General features: G+C 36.9%; 1 protein-coding gene across 1 annotated transcript in view; it reads right to left on the bottom strand.

The window, feature by feature from the left end:
* SCHIP1 (schwannomin interacting protein 1) overlaps nucleotides 1-20,832 on the bottom strand; it is a 768,598-nt gene that overhangs the window by 584,839 nt on the left and 162,927 nt on the right. Inside the window, exon 4 of the mRNA XM_074298086.1 lies at nucleotides 3,383-3,533. Within this exon, the coding sequence (XP_074154187.1) occupies nucleotides 3,383-3,533 (151 nt within the window). The remainder of the gene's footprint in view (nucleotides 1-3,382; nucleotides 3,534-20,832) is intronic.

Here is a 20,832-nt window from a genome sequence, read left to right as displayed (position 1 = left end):
TGGTTTGTTGTTGTTGTTTTGATGCTATAACTATGGGAGAGCATATTGAAACTTAAAACAAAGCCCAAGTTTCATGCTCTTTTCCCTTATTTCCATGAACCACAAACGATCATAATGATTGCCTAACCTAGTAAATATAGATTTCTGGATTGCTGTAATCTGCAAAAATACCCATCACTCCAACATCAGTAATATTGAAGACTCAGCTACGTAAACCCATTTTTACTATCCACAGCAGGATTGGGCAATGCAGGAGCCATAGGTTTAAAATCAGGTTCCATATAATCAAGACACACAGATGGCACAGGGAAATTATTTTAGACAGGGATGAAATGGGAGTCAGAAAAGTTTGTTTTTTGTCAGAGTTTGAGCATCAAGTCCAAAGGTTAAGGTTCCAAATAAGCAAAGACTGCTTTACTCAGATAAAGAAGAGTCAGGTGTATAACTACAGAAAGACAAAGTCAACTACCAAGGACAGCTCCTTGGGAACTAAGGTACTAAATTCAGACTGAGGTTTTCAAGCCCAGAGCCCGAGGTTTATTTAATTGTCTCTACCCAGTTAGTAAGAGCTGGGAGGGACTGAGAGACTATCTAGTTCAACATCTTATTTTATAAGTGAGAATCCGAAATTAAAGCTAAGTTGTCCAAGTACTATGGGCCTCATATCAAGTAGGAATTATCTGACTGTCATAGGAAAATTATGTATTTTTTACCATGTATTTACATCCCTCCAATTCTACAGAATCATAGCATATAAGTTTCTAGTTTTATATTATTGTCTTTGTTATCTCAGCACTTGGCAGAGTGACTAGCATATGTTAAGTACTTAATAAATGCTCATCAAATACTTAAGTGCTCCAAAAACCTATGGCTTCCTCATTACAAGGCAGGACCACATTTTCTGCTCTGACTTGGCTCACTTTGGACATGTCAGCGTCCCATAGAGTTTACTTGGCTGCTTGACCAGGGAACCTTATCTTCTTTTTTGATCCTTCTCTGGAAACTTCTGTTTGCAAGGTAGAGCTATGTGGAGCTGGGACTGTCAACTGATAGGTATAGACCAGCATGATTAAAATTTGAATAATAATGGTTACAGTTGGCATCAGTCTGCCACCTTGTGGGTAATTACAGCCTACACTGGAAGATTTCTGCAGAGACTGTTTTAACATAAGGTCAAAATGGTTGGATTGAAAATTTTTAAAAAATCAATTGTCCAGGTATTTTACTCATGTAACATAAATGTACATTTCCATATGATAAGTATAATTTTTCATCCAGATAGTTGGTATACTTTAATCAAGCAATGGAAAATATCAATACAAACTAGAAATAGATGGGATTCTGTATAATGACAGTTACTGTCCATATATTTTAAAATAATTTATTTTCCTTTTATAACAGATCATATTTGCCATGCTTTATATCAAAATCAATTCAAAATTCTACCAAGCTGATTTTTGTATACTAAGTTCATTAAAAATAAATATAACCCCTCCCTTTACAGCACAAGAACATATGTAATAAGTGCTCAAAAATGGCTTCTTCATTACAAGGCTCTGACTTGGGTCGCTTTGGGAATGTCAGTGTTCCATAGAGTTTACTTGGCTGCTTGACCAAAGATGAATATGGCAAGTTGAAAGGACAGCCCTCAGGATGCAACTACTCCTATAATGGTACCATCAATTTTAGTGCATACATCTCATTTGGAACTAAAGATGGGACCTCTTTTCAAGTGATAAAGAGCTTCTATGTGAGGCTAAAATTTAAATTATAAGTATCTATCTGGAACTTTAAGACAAGAAATAACCAAGTGCTATAAAGTCCAAGAACTACAAATAAAGCTGAAGTTAGCACAACGATATTCCCCCACTCTCGAAATACTAAGAAATAAACACACAGCATTTAAAATAAGCAGCAGAAACAAAAGCAAGCCTTTAAGTCTTTCAGAATTTCACCCAAACAAAATTTCAAGCACGATTAAAACAAGCTAAAAACCATTATCTATATATCTCATAGTCTCAGCTGTCTATGATAAAGAAATACTGAAATGTTCTAGCAATTGAGGTCGATAAAAATAGCTAACAGTAGGTGCGGAATCAATGAAACCAAAACCCCTAAACCACACATGAAAGTGATTTTTGACCTTCCATCGATAGAGTTCAGATATAATCTTACAAAAATGATTCTAATAGCATCCACAGTGATGGCAATCGAAATGGCCAGATTTCCATATTTTTTTTCACTCCCAAATCATGTTAATTAACAATAAGATGTCTAACCCAAAGGCATGGTGGAAGAGAGACCTCTAGTGGCTTTTAGTCTGCTTACAGCCATCCAAATGAAAGCTCTTGCCTGAAAGAAACCATTTAACTAAAACCATTTCGAGTGTCAGCCCGAATAAATCTTTCTTTGCTATTATTTACCTTACTATGAGTTCCTTTCATTGCCTCTGCTTTAAAATTCATGATGTGATAAAAACTGTTTATTAAAATAAATACAAATAAATCATTTCCCAAACATCTCAAATAAGATAACATTGCATTAACTTCTTCCCTAAATGCATACTGTCTTCCAAATGCTACAAAATCTTTTATGACTAAACAGAAGAGACTATGAAAGATAACAATGGAAATTTTAAAAATCCTTGTGGATAATTTCATTTCAATTTTCTCAAATTAAAAAAAATACCAATCTGATGAAATAAAACAACCTACTCACAACTACTTCCTAGAACTATTAAATTCATATAATTCGACACTACAAATGAAATAGATGCTCATTTCCTCTCATATTGCTTATAGAATGTATGTCTAAATATATTTCTATATTATATATACATATCTATATCTATACATCTTTCTCTCCATATATATATGTGTGTGTGTGTGTGTGTGTGTGTGTGTGTGTGTGTATGTGTGTGGTGTGTATACACACACACATTAAGAGTATAATAGATAAAAATACCATCTCATAGCCTATAGAAATCTCTGCTATAAAAAGAGAAGCCCAATCATTCTATTATAATGTTGCCTTCATAAAATATCTCCAGCCCAAGATTCCAAGAATATTCTGATCATGAATAAGAAAACCTCCAACCAAGGTGAATGTAAAGGAAAGCTCAGTTTCCTCATGGCATTTTAGATATATTTCAAATGCAAAATATTTTTCTTCACAAAAATCTCTTTGGGTTCATAAAATGAAATCTCTATTTGAACTAGAGATGACTAGAACTCAATCCCTTCCCATAAATGGAAACCAAGCCCTTATATTCACAATCTAAACCAAGTCCTTAACTCATCAGGAAATTTCTCTTTGGATTTCAAGGATCAGACCATTGCTTGTGCATATCAAAGTCAAAAAGAAGAAGAATTAGATGACTCACGGGTGTGCTGCCATCAGAAAAGGTGTTCATGCTGATAGAACTGCTCATCTTATCAGAGGAGACAGAAGGAGGAGATGGACTCCGCTTCTCCAGATGATCCTGGTGGGACAGATCCTGACGTTGGAGGTATTCCCGCCATGCTCTTTGGATGCTGGAACCAAAAGCAAAACACAAAGACTTAAGGGGTGATCATAGTCTAATACTTCAGAAAAACATTAAAGCTCATAGAGCATCAACTTTGGAAAGAAGGAAGTTCTGAGGACCCTAGTCCTAATTATGCTACAAGCTGGACAAATGTTTTAATTTATTTGATAATGGATAAAACAAGCTTAACCTATCCCAATTTGGTGCAAAAGTTATCAGTCAACAGTCAAACTCATTGCTAGGCATAAGTGTGGCTTGAATTTATAATATGCATACATAATGATATTAATAATTTCTACAAAACTTTAAAGTTTGTGAAGTTTCTTGTGTTATTTAATTTGATCTTCCAAATAACCCTGGATGGTACATATTGTTTTTATCTCTGTTTTGTTGATGTGGAAACTGAGGTTTAAAGGGGTAAAATGACTGGTTCATGGTCACTTGGCTAGGGTGTGGGGAAGGATTTGATATCATGTCTTCCTGATTTCATGTTTAGTTCTAGATTCACCAGGTCACCTATGATAAATAAAACTGTGTGTTTATGGACAAAATAGCATTCTACATATGAAAAGTCATTGTTTTAAAGGAAGAATTGCATTTCGTACACACCATTTTGTTTTTAATTTCCATTTTATGTTTTGATGTACATGTGACTCCCTTTTGGTTTCCCCCTTTGGAACTCTTCAGATCAATGTTGGGTATAGAAATCTTTGCTTGTACATAATATGTCAGCCAAACTACTTTTAGTTTAGATGCATGTTTACATATGGGTAAATGCATATATATATATATATATATGTGTGTATGTGTGTATGTATATATATATATTACATATGTCTGAGTATATGTAAATATGTATGCATGTTGCTTTATGGATGTATATAGAGATAAATGTATGTGTATGTGAAAGCATATGTATATGTGGGGGGCAGGGGTTATGGGTCTGTGTGTATGTACATATGTATATATATATATATCTTTGCTTAATATAGCCTGCTTGGGGAGGGTGGAAGCTATGTAAGGGGATAAATGTACTTTGTACATAATTTTTAAAAAATAAAATTCTCAAAGAATTGTGGAATGAATGAAAAAAAAAAGTTAATAGTTCAATGTATGTGTGGATAGTTAGATCCACCCAAGCTGTATAATTGGCTATTTCTACAGCAAACTCCTTTCATTGTTTTGATTGACTGGCTATGTCAATTCAATCTCTTTAAATCATCTAGAAGACAAAAATATTACCTTATAAATTGATATTTGAATGGATGGAAATGCTTTAATGGTATTTATTAAGATTTGATTTTATTTCTAAGTGAAAATGCATATAATGCATTATGATTGGCCACTCTGGGAATAATACTAAACTGAACATGCTCATGTGGTATTTTAAAAGTGGATTCTTATAACATTGGTGTTGATCTGATCTGAGAGATGAACCACACTTCTATGTTCTGAAATATGTGTGAGTCCTTCCCAGTGCCCTCTATTTAACATAAACATTTTTTCCCTTTGAGACATCATTTGGCAATTGGTTCTCACTAATGAGAAGTATCACAGAAAGCAGTAAGCGCACTGGCTTTAGAGGCTTTGATGTCAAATTCTGCCTGTTGTTTCCCACCTATATGAGTTTTCACTATTCATTTGAACCTTATGAGGTAATTTTGTCTAGATAGCTTCTAAGCTCCAAAACAAGGATCCTTTGATAATATATCTATAATTAAGTTTTTATATTTCCCAGTTAAACTGTAAATTTCATGAAGTGTAGAGGTACTTAAAATGGTGTGTTATGTATAGTATGTACTTCATAAATGCTGGTTACGTTTACCAGAATCAACATGGTATGATGGAAAGACCATATGACTAGCAGTTGGAAGATAAGGACTTGAATGGCGACTCCAAGGCCTTTTAGATCTGGGAAAATTACTTTCCCTTGGTGCCCCTCAAATGGGGGATGGCTGAACAAGTTGTGGTAAATGTTGCAATAAAATATTACTCTGCTATTAAAAATATAAGCAAGCAGATTTCATAAAAGCCTGAAAAGATTTATATCAATTGATGCAAAGTCAACAAAACCAGGAGAGCATTGTACACAATAATAGCAATACTATATAATAACTAATCATAAATGGCTTGACTAATCTCAGCAAGATAATGATTCAAGACTCACAATGAAAAATACTATTATCTCCAAGAAAGAATTGAAGGAATCTGAAAACAGATAAAGGCCTATTACTTTTCATTTTCTGTATTTTTTCATGTTTTTCCCCTTTGGGTTTATCTTCTTTTACAAAATTACTAATATAGTTATATGATTTGCATGACTGAACATGTATAACCTACATCAAATTTCTTATTGTGAGGGAGAGAGAAAGATTTGGAACTCAAAAAAATTTAAATAATTGTTGAAAACTGTCTTTATATATAACTGGGAAAATAAAATTTTATTTCAAAAAAAAGAAAATTGATTTTCCTCACTGGGACTTACTTCAGTCATGTGTAAAGCACGAGAGTTGTAGGAGAACGAATTAGATATAAAGGTTTGGCCTGTGCAAAGCATGAAAGCAAGAGATGAAACATTTTTCATAGGCAAGAGAAAGTATGCCAGATTGTCTGCAATATAAAGTGCTTAAGGGAGGATTAAGCTGAAATAAATGGGAAGAGATATTGGAGATATGTTGTGAAGGTCTCTAAGTGCCAAAAAGATAATTTTGCATTTTATACCAAAAGGAAAAGGGAATCTTAAGCCAGAGATGTAGCCAAACCTTTGCTTTATGGATGTCAATTGGCAGCTGTAGAGTATGAATAGCCTGACGTGTAGTAGATGCTTAATAAATGTTTATTGATTGATTAAATTGGAAAGAGCAAACATTAGAGTCAGAAAGACCAACTAGCAGCTATTGCAATAGTCAAAGTGAGGGGTAGGTCTTATAGGCCTGAATGAGGGCTCTTGTTAAGAGAAAGAAGGTCATGAAAATCAGTGATGATGTGGAATTATAATCAACAAGACTTGGCAACTAATTAAACATGGAGTAAAGAGAAAAAGGGAGAAAAGAGTAAAAGAAATCTTCAGTGTTATAAATCTAACTAATAGTACACTGAGAGGTAGGGAAATTAGGAAAAAAGGGGTGTAGCGTGCTGTTGTCTCCAGAAGCGACTTCCCTTCCTGCAGAGAGCCCCGTCAAGCCTGATGCAATGCAGAGTCTTTCTTCTTGAATCCTGGCTCTGAATCTCCTCCAACTCTTATCCTTCTTCAGGCCGATCTGCTCTCTGCGCCCAGTGCTGTCTCTTTTATCCTCCCAGAGAATGGGCGTGGGATAATGCAAGGGCTTCTGGGAAGAACCACCCCAGCCAATGAGCTTGCCCCCTCTATCAAGTCAACCTGAGTTCTCACCTTGTAATTGTCCAGAAAACCTGAATTCTCACCTTGTCACTATCCAGACAACCTGAGTTCTCACTTAGTAATCCTAACATCTCCCCCTTTCTTTTGATTTAGAACATAGGACAGTCATGACCTTGAAACATAAATCCATCAATATGGGAAGTATTACAGATAATTACATAAATGACCTTGAAACATAAATCCATCAATATGGGAAGTATTACAGATAATTACATAAATTACATAAGCACATAGTAACATAGTAACATAACACATGCTAGAAGTATATAACATAATCATAAATTGAAAATTTATAAATGTCCATAAGTCCATTGTCCATTAGTCTCATCTTGTGTGAGGAAGTCCAATGATTCCTGCTGGTTTTAAAGTTCTTTAAATGCTCTTTCGGTGTAAGATGTTTCTTAGATCTTCTCCTTTATTTTGAGGTCTTTCTCTTTTTCTGTCTCTCTCTGATGGACAAGGCGAATATGACTCGTTGGCACCCATCTGATTCTTTCTCCTGCTGAAGAAATACAAGCAAACCCTCTCTCCCAGGCAGTTAACCTATCTAATTACCTTCTATTTACCACTTTCTAAATCTCTTCTCATCATCTGACAATTACATTGGAGTTGTTTGCACTGGGCACAGCCCTGTTGGTTTAAAAGGCCTGTATTCTCCCCAAGTGTAATCCATTTTTGCAATCTGATTGCCTTTTGACTGACTTATCAGGTAATCCCTTTCTGCCATGTGATTGCTTCTCTGCTGATTGATTAAATCAGAGTCCTGGCCTTCTAAAGGTTCTTTGGGTGTAACTTTAGCTGCCATCATGCCCCAAGTCTTTTTTGCCTGGGGCCCTGGACCTGGGCCCCTCATCCCATTTCCCTGAATTATTCTACACTCTGATGCCCAATGGAGTCCTCTGTTGCATTTTGGACATGGGGTTTTAGGTCTTCTCTCACCCTGTCTTCTCACTGTATCTCCATACCTACACTGAGCTCTTAGATGTCCAATTTTTCCACATTGAAAACATCTCTGAGTTTCTCTAGAAGTTCCTTGCCAGGAGGGACCCTGTCTTTCCACATTCATCATTGTCTGGGTGTAAAAAGCATTTGTTCCCACTGTAGCACAGCGTCTTATGATCTCCTCTAAAGGAGCATCTTTGTCTAATCCCCATATAATTCTTTTGCAAATCTCATTGGCATTTTCCTTAGCCAGATGTCTGGTCATTATTTCTGTAGCTGAATTTTCTCCAATAGTTCTTTTGACAGCAGTTTGCAAACGTCCCACAAAATCTGCAAAAGGTTCATTGGGACCTTGCTGTATTTTAGTGAAAGCCTCTCCACGATCTTTCTGTCCAGGAAGGACACCCCAAGCTTTTATTGCAGCCTTAGCAATTTGCTCATATATTGTCATGGTATAATTAATCTGTTCCAAATTCTCTCCATACTGACCTTCACCAGCTAAGTGCTCAAAAGTGAATTGTGTGTTAACTCCTATTTCCAAATTGCATCTGACTTGAATTTTACATAATTCATGAAATTCCGCAAGCCATAATAAATTTTCTCCAGGTTCCAGACATGTCCTTGCTATGGATTTCCAATCATTCGGGGTTAGGACTTCATAAGACAAACCATCTAGTAACATTTTGACATAAGCTGATGTAGCCCCATAAAGGGTACAACCTTTTTTCAAATCCTTAATTTTATTCAAATCTAAAGGTGCATATCTTCTCCTTTTTTTACCTACAGAGTCAGTATTTTCAATCACAGGATATGCATGTATAAAATCACTTATATCCTGTCCTTCTCTCTTAGCTTTAACCAATGCTTTTTCTAATCTTGTCATAGGCTTAGGCTTCTTCACAGGCAATTCTGTTTGTGTTTCTGCCTCTTCCCCTCTTTCTTCCTCCATCTCTGAAGGTGGGGTTGATGTGGGCCTGTCAATAATCTGTTCTCTAGGCAGGGTTGAAGCTTCTTCAAGAGAATCATACCATAATTCCTCATTTAAATCCTCTTGCTCTAGGGAAAGATCTTGATCTTTCCTTTTTTCCTCACACTTCCTCCTCTGTTCATTTTTAGAACTTTTCCTTCTCCTACAACTTGCTTGATAGTTTAAGGCTAATTGAACTATGTTGTAGATATAAAATACTTCTGCAGAAATTGAACGAGGCCCATTTTTTGCTTGAAATTCTTTCATTTCATATCCCACTAGCTTCCATTTATCTACATCTATCTTTTCTTCCTCTAAGAACCAAGGGGATGTGCGTCTTAATGCAGCCAAGAGTTTAGCAATCTGTACCCAGGTTACAAGTAAACTCTGCTCCTCAATTATGTTGATTATACTCTCTATAGTACCACTCCTGAATGGGGGTGGAGCTGAGGTTGCTTCTGGGGCTGGGGTTGAGTCGGCTGAGGTCCAGGGATTGAATATAGCTAACATCTGCCCCATTTCAGCTATAAGAGATTCCTGGTTTAGCCCTTAACAAGTTAAGTTCCTTATTTATCTATTAGCACGCTCACTTAATCTTTAACAAAGTTTCCTCGTTACTCACGGTTCTGGGTCAGAGAGACTGAGATCTAGATTGGAAGCTTTTCCACTGGAATCAGGACTGTGTCTGTCCCTGTTCAGGCGCCAAATTGCGAAGGTCTGGTCTAGCTCCTCTTGTCAGGATAAGCAAAAGTCCTTGCCCCACGTTGGGCGCCAATTGTAGCGAGCTGTCGTCTCTAGAAGCTGCCGGATCGCTCTCTGGGAAGAGATCTGCTGTGTCTACTCAAATCTTTAAGACAGATTCTTCTTCCTGTAGTGAACCGTTGTCTCCAGGCAGTTGCTGTTAACTCTTGTCCTTAGAAGTGACTTCCCTTCCTGCAGAGAGCCCCGTCAGGCCTGATGTAATGCAGAGAGTCTTCTCTTCTTTCTCTGAGAGTCCTCTCTTTTATTCTCCCAGAGAATGGGCGTGGGATAATGCAAGGGCTTCTGGGAAGAACAACCTGAGTTCTCACTTAGTAATCCTAACAAAGGGGAATTAAAAGGGGGAAGAAAATGGGCTGTGTTTGGGTTATGTTAAGTTTGAGATGCCTATGGAATGACTAGGCAAAGATATACAACATGCAGTTGGAGATGGGACAAGAGGAGAAACAGTTATCTAGGAAAATATTTATAAGAAAAATTCTCTTATAAAGATCTGATATCCAAGATATATGGGGAATTGATACTTTAAAATAATACAAGAACAAGATCTACTCTCCAAATGATAAGGGTAAGGGAAGGAAGCAAAAAATGCACTCAGATTCCCTCTGTTCTCTGTCTGGAGCTGGATAGGAGCTGCTTTATCAGGTAAGAACATGAGAGTTGCCTGGGATACTGAGAGATTGCGACTTGTCTAGGGTCATATGACCAATATGGGACAGTTTTAGTCAGCAATGCTGCAGATCTTTCAGAAAAGATTCAGATCCTTTCATATTGTTTTTGGGTTTTCCTGAGATCCTATAAGCCTAAAATTACACAAGAGATAGCAGGAAAAACCTTTTAAGCTCACAAGCTAAGGCTTTGTCCTTGAATGTCTCAGGAATCCAACTACTTTAATGAGTTTTTCTTAGGGAATCACTAAATAGTAGCAAAGCCCTGTGCTTTCTCATTCTAGATCAGAGACATCTGTGTAATGTTGGAAAGACACTTCTCTAGACCTCGTTTCCTTATCTGTAAAATGGGCGAATAATCTATCACCCTGGTTTCTTTATTTATAAAATTAAGATAATAATAACTCCTACTTCTTAGAGTTATTATGATGATTAATAAGTTAACATGTAAAGTACTTTAAAGTCTTAGTTATATAAATACACATACATACCTAAATATATGTTTATATAAACAAATAGACAATACATATAACATACATAAACATATATAATATATGCACATGAGTTTTATATATATGTATATATTTATGTATATTATATACATGTATATATTTACAAATATATACACATATTTCATATATACATATATATATATATAATATATCAATATATTTATGTATATATACATACTTATGTATTTATATGTACTTATGTACATATATATATATGTGTGTGTGTGTGTGTGTATGTGCATGTTCCTTATAATAACTACTTTATAGCGGAGGAAAATGAAGATTAGAAAGGTTTAGTATCTTGCTTAGGACCTGTAGCTGATAATAATATCTGAGATTTCTATCATACTCTACAAGTATTATTGTTCCCATTTTATAGATGACTGAATGGAGATCAGAGATGTTTATTTAGTGTCTTGCTTAGGGGTCTGCATTACATAACAAAAGGAGCTGCTATTTCTATAATGCTTGACAGATCTGCAAACTTCACAAATATAATTTCATTTTATTCCTACATTAGCCCACTGAGGATTATAATCCCCATTTTGTAGGTGAGGAAATTGAGGTTTTGGCAAGTAAAGTGACTTGTCTCTAAAATCAATCTCCTACTTAGGTTTGAACCAGTTGTCAACTCATTCTAAAATAGCTACTTTTAACCATTATGTCACAAAAGGGAACTGATTTTTTTTCACTTAACATTTCATCACTCTCATACAACTCTGTAGATAGGCTATATTTGAAATATAGTTTCTGTAAAGGAAATAATTACTAAGGGGGCAAAAATCTTTAATTTATGTTAACAGAGAAAAATGGAACTTGCTTAGGGCAATGTTGATATTATTCATGCCTTGAAAATATTTCCCATCTGAAGTAAACCAGCTCGATGCTGTATTTAATGATAACAAGGAGCACGAAGTAAAAATGGACATACAAATCATAAGATACGTGGGGTTTAGACATTCTACAACATCCCCATCTTGATACTGCTCTGACCAGCTGAGACTTAGCCCTTTTTTCTAGCATCTAATCAACCAATCAATAAAACCCGTTTCTCAGTTATTAGATTTATAGTTATCACTCCATTCCATCTGTAAATGTGTTTCATTTTTTTTTCCTTTGGAGAGAAAGATGCTGTGTAAAGTATAGAATATACTGCCCAAGTGCTAGAGATATAGAAGTCCATCTCAAGTGCCTTTTCTAATTGTGCAGAATTATATAATAATTATGTGATGACAATAATAATAATAATATTATACTGACAGACACTGAAGTCATCCTGATCTTCCCACTATCTCTCACCCCACCCCCATGTTCAAGCTCTTATTAAGCTCTGTCAATTTTATCTTTTCAGCATCTCTCTAATGCACCCCTTTCCCCCTCTCACTCTGCCCCCACTCTAGTACAGACTTACACTACTTCATCCCCGGACTATTGCCATAGCTGCTGGTGGGTTTGTCTGCCCCAATCCGCCTTTCTCCCCATTCTAGTCTATATTCTATTCATTACCAAAGTGACTTTACTAAATGACAGGTCTGATCATGTCATCTCTCCCTGATTCAATAAATTCCAGTGATTGATTATTGCTTCTGTGATCAAATATAAAATTCTCTACCTGGCATTCAAAGTCTTTCACAACCTGATCTCCTCTTACCTTTCCAGTTTTCTTACACTGTATAGCCCAACATGTATTCTTCAATGAAGTAACACTGGCCTCCTGGCTCTTCAGTAAACAAGATCATCCGTGTCCTGGCTCTGGCCATTATCTTTGACTGTCCCCCAATTTGTGCTAAGCTCTTCCTCCTTCATCCCTTTACTCCATGGCTTCCTTTAATTATTCCTACCTTCTACAGAAAGCCTTTCCTGTTTCTCAATTCTGTTAATATTTTTCTATTTATCTTTTATTTAACTTCATTTGTATATATTTTTGTGCATATTATTTCTCCCACTAGATTGTAAACTCCTTGAGAGCAGGAACTGGCTTTTGCTTTTTTTTATCCCAGCTCTTAGACAAATGCCAGATACATAATGGGCACTTAATAAATGTTTTTAAGTTTTTTAATTTATTGACATAATATGATTTTAATTCTAATAATTATAAAAATATTATTATTTTATAATAATCATAATCAGAATGTATCATTTCTAGTACTATAAAATGTATAAAACACAGTTCTCACAACAACATATTCCCAGGATCTTTATTCCACTTTGATAGAAAGGGTAGGTGGGCATACTGGAATGGACTTTAAGGAGTGACCTTGAGCAAGTCAGTCAACTTGAACATTCGTTAATTTCTTCATCAGAAAAATGGAAATAATAGATGTGATGAGCTTTTCTGAATTCAAGTCCATCATTCTTTCCACTTTGCTATCATTACTCTCCCATTACTCTATTGGTTATTTGTGAGATCACAATTTGTTCCTTCCTTTCTCCTTCACAGTAAAGAACTTGACAGATTAAAAAAACCCACTGCTGATACTTCAGGGCCTTGTGAAGTTCCTACACAAAGCCAGTGTGCCTGCATCCTCTGGAGAGATCTACCTGGTCCTTCCCTGAACAATATACCTAGAAGTTAAGAGGAAATTGAAAGACATGGTGAAGATTTAATTCCCCCCAAATTCAAGACAACTAATTCAACTCTTAGGAGAGTTTTTTTCCATTTGTTTTTATTTCATCTGGGCTTTCAGGCAAGATAGGAAAACTCACAGAGAAAGTATTTCTTTTGTTGCTCTTCTTAGAATGAAACTTTTGTGTGTTCTACACCAGAGGGCAGTGTGACATTTTAAAGACACCAAGTTGAACATTTTGCAGCTCAGGGGAGCAACACTGATAAAATAAATTCATGTGTGCTTTCCAAATTCTCTCTGGGGGTGACATCTTCTCTGCAGGCTGGTGCTGGACATGAGAGTTTTCTTTAAATTAGGGGCTCTAAATCCCCAGGCTATCATTTTTAGCTTGCCTCCTTTCAGTCTATACAGATGGTTACCTTATAAACTTACTATCCGTGCTAATATCACACAATTTTAGGGGAATTACATTAGATTACTAAGTCAGAAAGCATTTATTAAGCACCTACTATGTGACAGGCGTGGGATAAAAAGAAAAAATTTCCCAAAATCTATTTCCTGCCCTCCAAGAGTCTAATGGAAATTCTTATATTAGGGGAAACTTGCAGACCGTGTTGTTATTTTTCTATGATATTTTTACATATCTTGAGAAGGGCAATGTGGTACAATGGGCAGAGTAACCCACTTGAAGGCAGGCAAACTAGACATCATATCCCACCTTACATACTTAGCAGTTGTGTGACCCTGACCAAGACTCACCTCTCTCTAGCCTTTAATTTCCTCATCCATAAAATGAGGATACTAATAGCACATCTCTCACAGAAATTGTGAGAATCAAATAATTTATGTGAGAAATTTGCATATCTTAAAGCAGCATATAAATAGGAATGATTATTACTTTCTTGTCCCACAAATATTTAAAACATAATGGGCCTAATTAGTGCAAATAGTAGGAGAATATCCTATAAATTATGAGGGACTCCGAACGTTCCTATTTTTGTATGATATACATTAATTGCATCTAGCCTTGGAAATCAGCACAAAGCATTCCCAGTGGCAGCCATAGCCAAGGAGCAGGAGTCGAGAGAGCCATCCCCATTAGAAAGACAAAGTGAAAGAGGCTGATTTTACATTATGATGTGCAACTAGACAGGCTGTCCATTTAACTGTACCATAATTCTGAGACAGCTGTGTAGTACAATGAGCAGAGCTCTGAGCCTGGAGTTAGGAAGGCCTAAGGTCACATCCAGGCTCAGATACTTACTAGTTATGAGATTCTAAGCAACCCACTTAAACTCTATCTTCCTCCGTTTCCTCAAGTATAAAATAGGGGATGATCAGAGCACCTACTTTTCAGGGTTATTGTAAGGATCAAATGCAATAATTTATAAAGGGCTTTGCATGGTTTCTGACACAAAAAAGTGTCTATTTCTTTCCTTTCTTCATTTAAATGTGACTTTATCTTAGGGAGGCATTGAAGAGCAAGTGTGAAGTTTTTTCCAGAGAGAGTAGGAAAAAGAGATTGGGGCAGATTGGTTTGGGAAACCACACAGAGCTTTCCGTGGTCCTTAGTCTCTTCCTGCCATAAAAGTTTGTCTTTTTAGCCCTAATGTCTCACTAGTGAAGCTACATGACTAAATTCCATAATCTCAGAAAAATATTATGTCAAGGAGTCTGAAGGGCTGGGAAAAAGATGTGTGGCATCTCTTACCTCTGTCTCTCTCTCTGTCTCTCTCTGTCTCTCTCTCTGCCTCTCTCTCTCTCTCTCTCTCTCTCTCTCTCTCTCACACACACACACACACACATACACACACACACACACACACACACACACACACACACACACACACACACACACCCTTAATGTGGCTGGTGACCAAAGAGAGGCATTATCAGCTTTCTGACCTCAGAGCAAAGTTGATCCAGGAGCTACAATCTTCCTCCCTTCCAAGGAAAACTTCGCTTCCAGTCCCACCTCTTCCATTAGACTGCAAGCTCCTTAAAGGCAGGGATTGTCTTTTGCCTCTTTTTGTATCCCCAGCACAATGCCTGGCACATACTAGGTGTTTAATAAATGTTTATTAAATAAATGTCAGAGGTTGAACCATTGACCCCACTGGCCATTTGATCACAGCCATGGAAGCCACTTAACTTCTCAATGTTATGGATCAGTGATACTAAATTCAAATGGAAATTGGGATTATTACATCATACATAAGAATGTACTTAAACCATACACAGACTTCTAAAAATCCCCCACGTTTATATTTTTTATTATTACATCAACACATTAAAATCAGACATTATTGTTGTTCAGTCTGACTCTTTATAGTCCCCCTTGGGCTTCTCTTAGCAAAGATACTGTATGTTCTGCCATTTCCTTCTCCAGCTCATTTTGCAGATGAGGAAAATGAGGCAAACAGAGTGCGTGACTTGACTGAGGTCACAAGCTAGCATGTATCTTATGCCACATTTGAATTCCATTTTTCCTTATTTCATGCACAATTCTCTATATGCTGGATGACCTAGCTGCCCACTAAAAACATATAGGAACTACATTCTAATTTGGTTTCTGCTGCATTTGGAACTGCTGTAGGTCACATGTGCCATGGGCCCCATCTTTGACCCCTCTGTTCTAGGTAATGCTTTAAGATTCTAAGCTGCTTTGGTAGAAAAATATTTCTCATCCAGAAGTTCTCTACACCAATAAAATAATTCCATCCCTCAACTTAAATACTTTGAAGAGCTGAGATTCCAACACTGTCCTGCTCCCTCAGATGCTCCCAACTCTTCCCTTCACGCTTTTGTGAGTTACTATGTCCAAGGAAATCAATGAACTAGTCTGGTAACGATACATACACATTTCGGCTGTCCTCAGCTAGCACACGCTCAACCCATTTCCCAGCCTATCTGGGAAGAAGGAACAGGAGCTCATCCTCCATCAGCATGGCCTTAGGGACCCCAAAGCCATTTCTCTATCAGGATGAGGCATTAGAGTAGAATTCCTAATGGAGAAAATATGACGCTGATATTTTTGGAAAACAGGAATGAAATCCAGTATATTCTAGGCAGAGACTTTTAAATGATTGGATGTGGGAAAAAAATTTAGGCTCTTTTTACTTTGGTCAAGATGTGATTTTAAAGGAGGGACCCAGATTTCCATGGGGCTTGTAAAAATCAGTCTTTTTACTTGCCAGTCAGTCCTCTGCCCTGAGAAATGCCCGCCTTTCATTTTTACTCATCTTTCTGCCAACTCTTATTTAGCTCTCTGGCTATTAAGAGTACAATAGGCTCGTCTTTACATTCCTGGGTTGAAAACCTTCAATTTTCCCTCTTTTATGATTCTTCTTTCCTTTACTAAATTTTGTGACTTGTGAGGCTTGAATTTGCTTATTCTTCAGAAAACCCAGCTTTCTTGGCTCCAAATGACTGCTTTCTAAAGGAAATACCTTCTTCATTCTCTCGGCTTTTTTGCATTGGGTCCCTTGATCTTTCAAGTCTAAAACCTTCAATTACCTCGTAATATTTTCAGTCTTATTCCAGGTCCCTTCTGTAATACTATTTCAGCATGCTTTTAAATTCCATTAGCAAGTCACCTCTCTGTTTATAGATTTAAAAAAAAAGTTACTCTATACATCCTGTCAATCACTTAGCCATCACTTAGCCAGACATTTGGTCTGGATTTACTCCTATTAATAGCCCACACTGCTCAAAGGGCAATTTCATGTGTGTAGTTCAAATAGTCTTTCCTTTTGGGGCATGGGAGGGCCAGGAAATGGCAAAAATAGCCATTTTACTCATACAGAGGGACAGATTCTTGCTTCTTCAATAGACACTAGCAATTATCTACTATTTGCCAGGCACTGTGCTAGGCTCAGAGTATATCCAAAAAAGAAAAAAAAAGAGCTTACAGTCAAAAGGAAGCTACCATGTCCATACAGTGATGCAAAGATTCAAAGTCACTTATAATTTTAGGCAGTGGATTTAAGCACTGAGTGATTAAACTGACTTTATTCTAGCTAACCCCAGAGACTAGAATTGAACCCAGGAAATCAAATATTAATCACTCCAAGGCTGATTGAATTATACCATTTTGCCACATACAACCTTTCCTCCCTTTTCATAGAATTATATAATCTATTGAAGTAAAGGGAAAATTGAGAAATCACCTAATCTAACTGCTTCTATTTACAGGTAAAAAAAAATTGGGGGAGGGAGGGAAGAAAGGAGGGAGTCAAGGGGAGAGGGAAAAAGAAAGAGAGGTGGGGGAGGGAAGAAGGGAGAGAGATACAGAGAGAGACAGACAGACACAAAGACAGAAAGAGACAGAGAGAATATCTATTTCAGGATATTACACTTTCTAAATTATAATTTCATATATAAATTTCCATAGTCCTACCCCCTAATTTGTTATTATAATTTTGAAGGAGTTAGTGTCACATAGTAGATAAAGTTCTAGACTAAGATTAAAGAGGATCTAGATTTAAATAGCACATCTGAAATTTAGCTTTGTGACTATAGGTAAGTCACTAACATCTGGGTAACCTCAGGCAATCAAAATATATTACCAATAGGATAAAATGAATAAATATTTCTTCATTAATAGTTCAGGTTTTTATCTGTAAAATGAATAAAGCAATTGTTCTCATGCGTCACTCTTAGGATTATTGGGACAGACCGATGAGATAATGTCTGAAAATTGCTTTACAAATGTTAAAGTATTATATCAATATGAGGCAATTATTTATTTTGAGAATTATTCATTTCTCACTTTGACACCAGTTCTTTCTCTATATACCAGGATGTCTCTCACAGAGGCTTCTATATTACAATAATACCGATGATGGTGGTAATGAAATGATGATACATCAGGTTCATGCAGGTCCATGCTTAAAATAGCCTTTTACTCTGAGGCTCACTCCCTGCTTACAGAAAATAGTTTGGAACACTTCTTTTTCCATGAATTTGCCACTGCTTTCCTAGCCAAATTGATCATGACAGTAGCTTCTCTTTAGAACTGAGAGGTAACGTCATACGCTAGATCTGGAATGGATTCTTCCACAAACAACAGTGTCATCAGCTGATCTTCTGTGTGGGCTTTTTATTTGTATCCTCTCTATAGCCTATGTTATTTATTCCCAATTTTGAGGACAATTTTCTCTCCACTATACGAGGCTACCTTTCATGAAAGTAAATATTACAAGGACTATTATCTCCACTCTAGGGAAGAGAAAACTAAGTTTCATAAAACTTAATAACTTAGTTAATGTTATTCAGCTAGCAGATGGAAAAATGGAATCCTGAATCTAAATTTCTTGACTCCAAGAATCAAAGTATCTTAGGAGCACAGATCCACAGCTGCAAGGGACTTTAAGAACCATCTAGACCAGGGGTTCTCAAACTATGGCCTGCAGGCCAGATGTGGCCCACTGAGGATGTTTATGCGGCCTACTGGGTTATGGCAAATGGGCTGAGGGGTGGAGACAGAGTGTGAGCTTTTGTTTTTACTATAGTCCGGCCCTCCCACAGTCTGAGGGACAGTGAACTGGCCCCTATTTAAAAAGTTTGAGGACCACTGAGACCAATGCTTTCAATTTGCAGATAAGGAAACTGAGGAATACCGAGATTAAGTGACTTTCTCAAAGTCACACACAAATGGCATATGTCTGTCTGAGATGAATTACTACTGATTGGAGGCTAATCCCGGTCCACTACCACTTGGGACTACCCTGGAGAAGGAAGAATTTTTCTCTGATTGGAGGAGATTTCATGGAAAGGGGGACTTTCGAAAGCATCATGACAGATTCTACCTGGACAGAAAGAATATCTTAAAGCTCTGGACTCTCTAGGGACAAGAATATCTATCAAATGTATTCATGCCTAATCTTTAAATAATCATCATGGTAGAAACTAGTCTCTTACACCAAGATTTTTGGTCACTCATATTCCCATAATGTACCCACTATGGCCCCATTGTTCCTAGTTCCAACCTATCCATAGGCACCTCAGATCATAAAAGACTACCAATTATATGAAGGTTATGGAATATTATTGCTCTGTAAGAAATGACCAGCAGGACGAATACAGAGAGGCCTGGAGAGACTTACATCAACTGATGCTGAGTGAAATGAACAGAACCAGAAGATCTCTGTACACTTCAATGCTGTATGAAGAGGTATTCTGATGGAAGTGGATATCTTCAACATAAAGAAGATCCAACTCACTTCCAGTTGATCAATGATGGACAGAGGTAGCTACACCCAGAGAAGAAACACTGGGAGGGGAATGAAAATTGTTAGCACTACTGTCTATCTACCCAGGTTACTTATACCTTCGGAATCTAATACTTAACCTGCAACAAGAAAATTGGATTTACACACATATATTGTATCTAGGTTATACTGTAACACATGTAAAATGTATGGGATTGCCAGTCATCAAGGGGAGGGAGTGAAGGGAGGGGGGATAATTTGGAAAAATGAATACAAGGGATAATATTATTTTAAAAAATTACTCATGCATATATACGGTGGAGAAAAAATTCTAAATAAAAAAAAATTTTTAAATAATAAAATAAATAAAAGACTACCAATGATCCAGCAGGAACAGGTTAGAGGGAGCTCTTTCTCTTCTGACCCACTCTCATGGTTTTCTCCTAATTGGATGCCGCCCCTCCTGTTCTCACCACATCCTTAAAAATAATTCAGAATCCTCTTCCATTCGTAACTTCCCAGGGATGACTTTCTTGCCAGAATTAAATGGTGAGGAATATTACCACTCATACATCTTGATTGAGCAGGGACTTATCAACTGTAATCATTCGGTTAAGATGGTGAATCAATGGGTCTTGTCAGGCCAGAGCTGCTTTGCCCACTATATACTCTGTACAACAACCATTCTATGTGCCAATGAACCTGAAAGATTTCTGCGCTTTTCTTATTCTTGGATCCTGCCATCTACCCTGAAACTGAGCCCTCCTTTATGTGTTTTCTACCCTAATTGGAATGAGCTCCTTGTGACTTTCTTTTCTATTTGTGTCCTCATCAATTAGCGCAATTCTTGGCACATAGTAAGTGTCTAATGAATTCTGTTTCCACCTCACTCATATTCTTCAACTCATCTTGGAGCAGGAAATGAAATTCTTTGTTATGGTTCTGTCTGTGACGATAAGAACAGGAGATAAAGAGACAGTGAGAAGGGGAAAAGAAAAAGAGAGAACAAATTTTCTAAAGGCAATAAGGAAAGATTTGGAAGAAGAGGATGTTAAGTAGGATGCATGGGGAAGAAATCAGGGAAGCAGATGCTTGGGCAGAAATTAACTTAGAAGAAAGAAGAATGTGTAAATTGCCTCAGAAAAGTTGGTAGAAAAAAATAAGCTGGAGCAGAAAGTTCCCCATATTGGTCAGTAGATGGCACCATGAGCTCAGTACAGCTTGGTGGGAAGTCCAGGACATCAGGCAATGCAGAGAAAAGTAAAGTGACACAAGGGTG

This window comes from Sminthopsis crassicaudata, chromosome 3 (assembly GCF_048593235.1).
Source record: "Sminthopsis crassicaudata isolate SCR6 chromosome 3, ASM4859323v1, whole genome shotgun sequence".
NCBI classification, from domain to species: Eukaryota; Metazoa; Chordata; class Mammalia; order Dasyuromorphia; family Dasyuridae; genus Sminthopsis; species Sminthopsis crassicaudata.
Note: the sequence above shows the minus strand (reverse complement) of the source record. Positions and strands in the feature narration are given on the sequence as shown.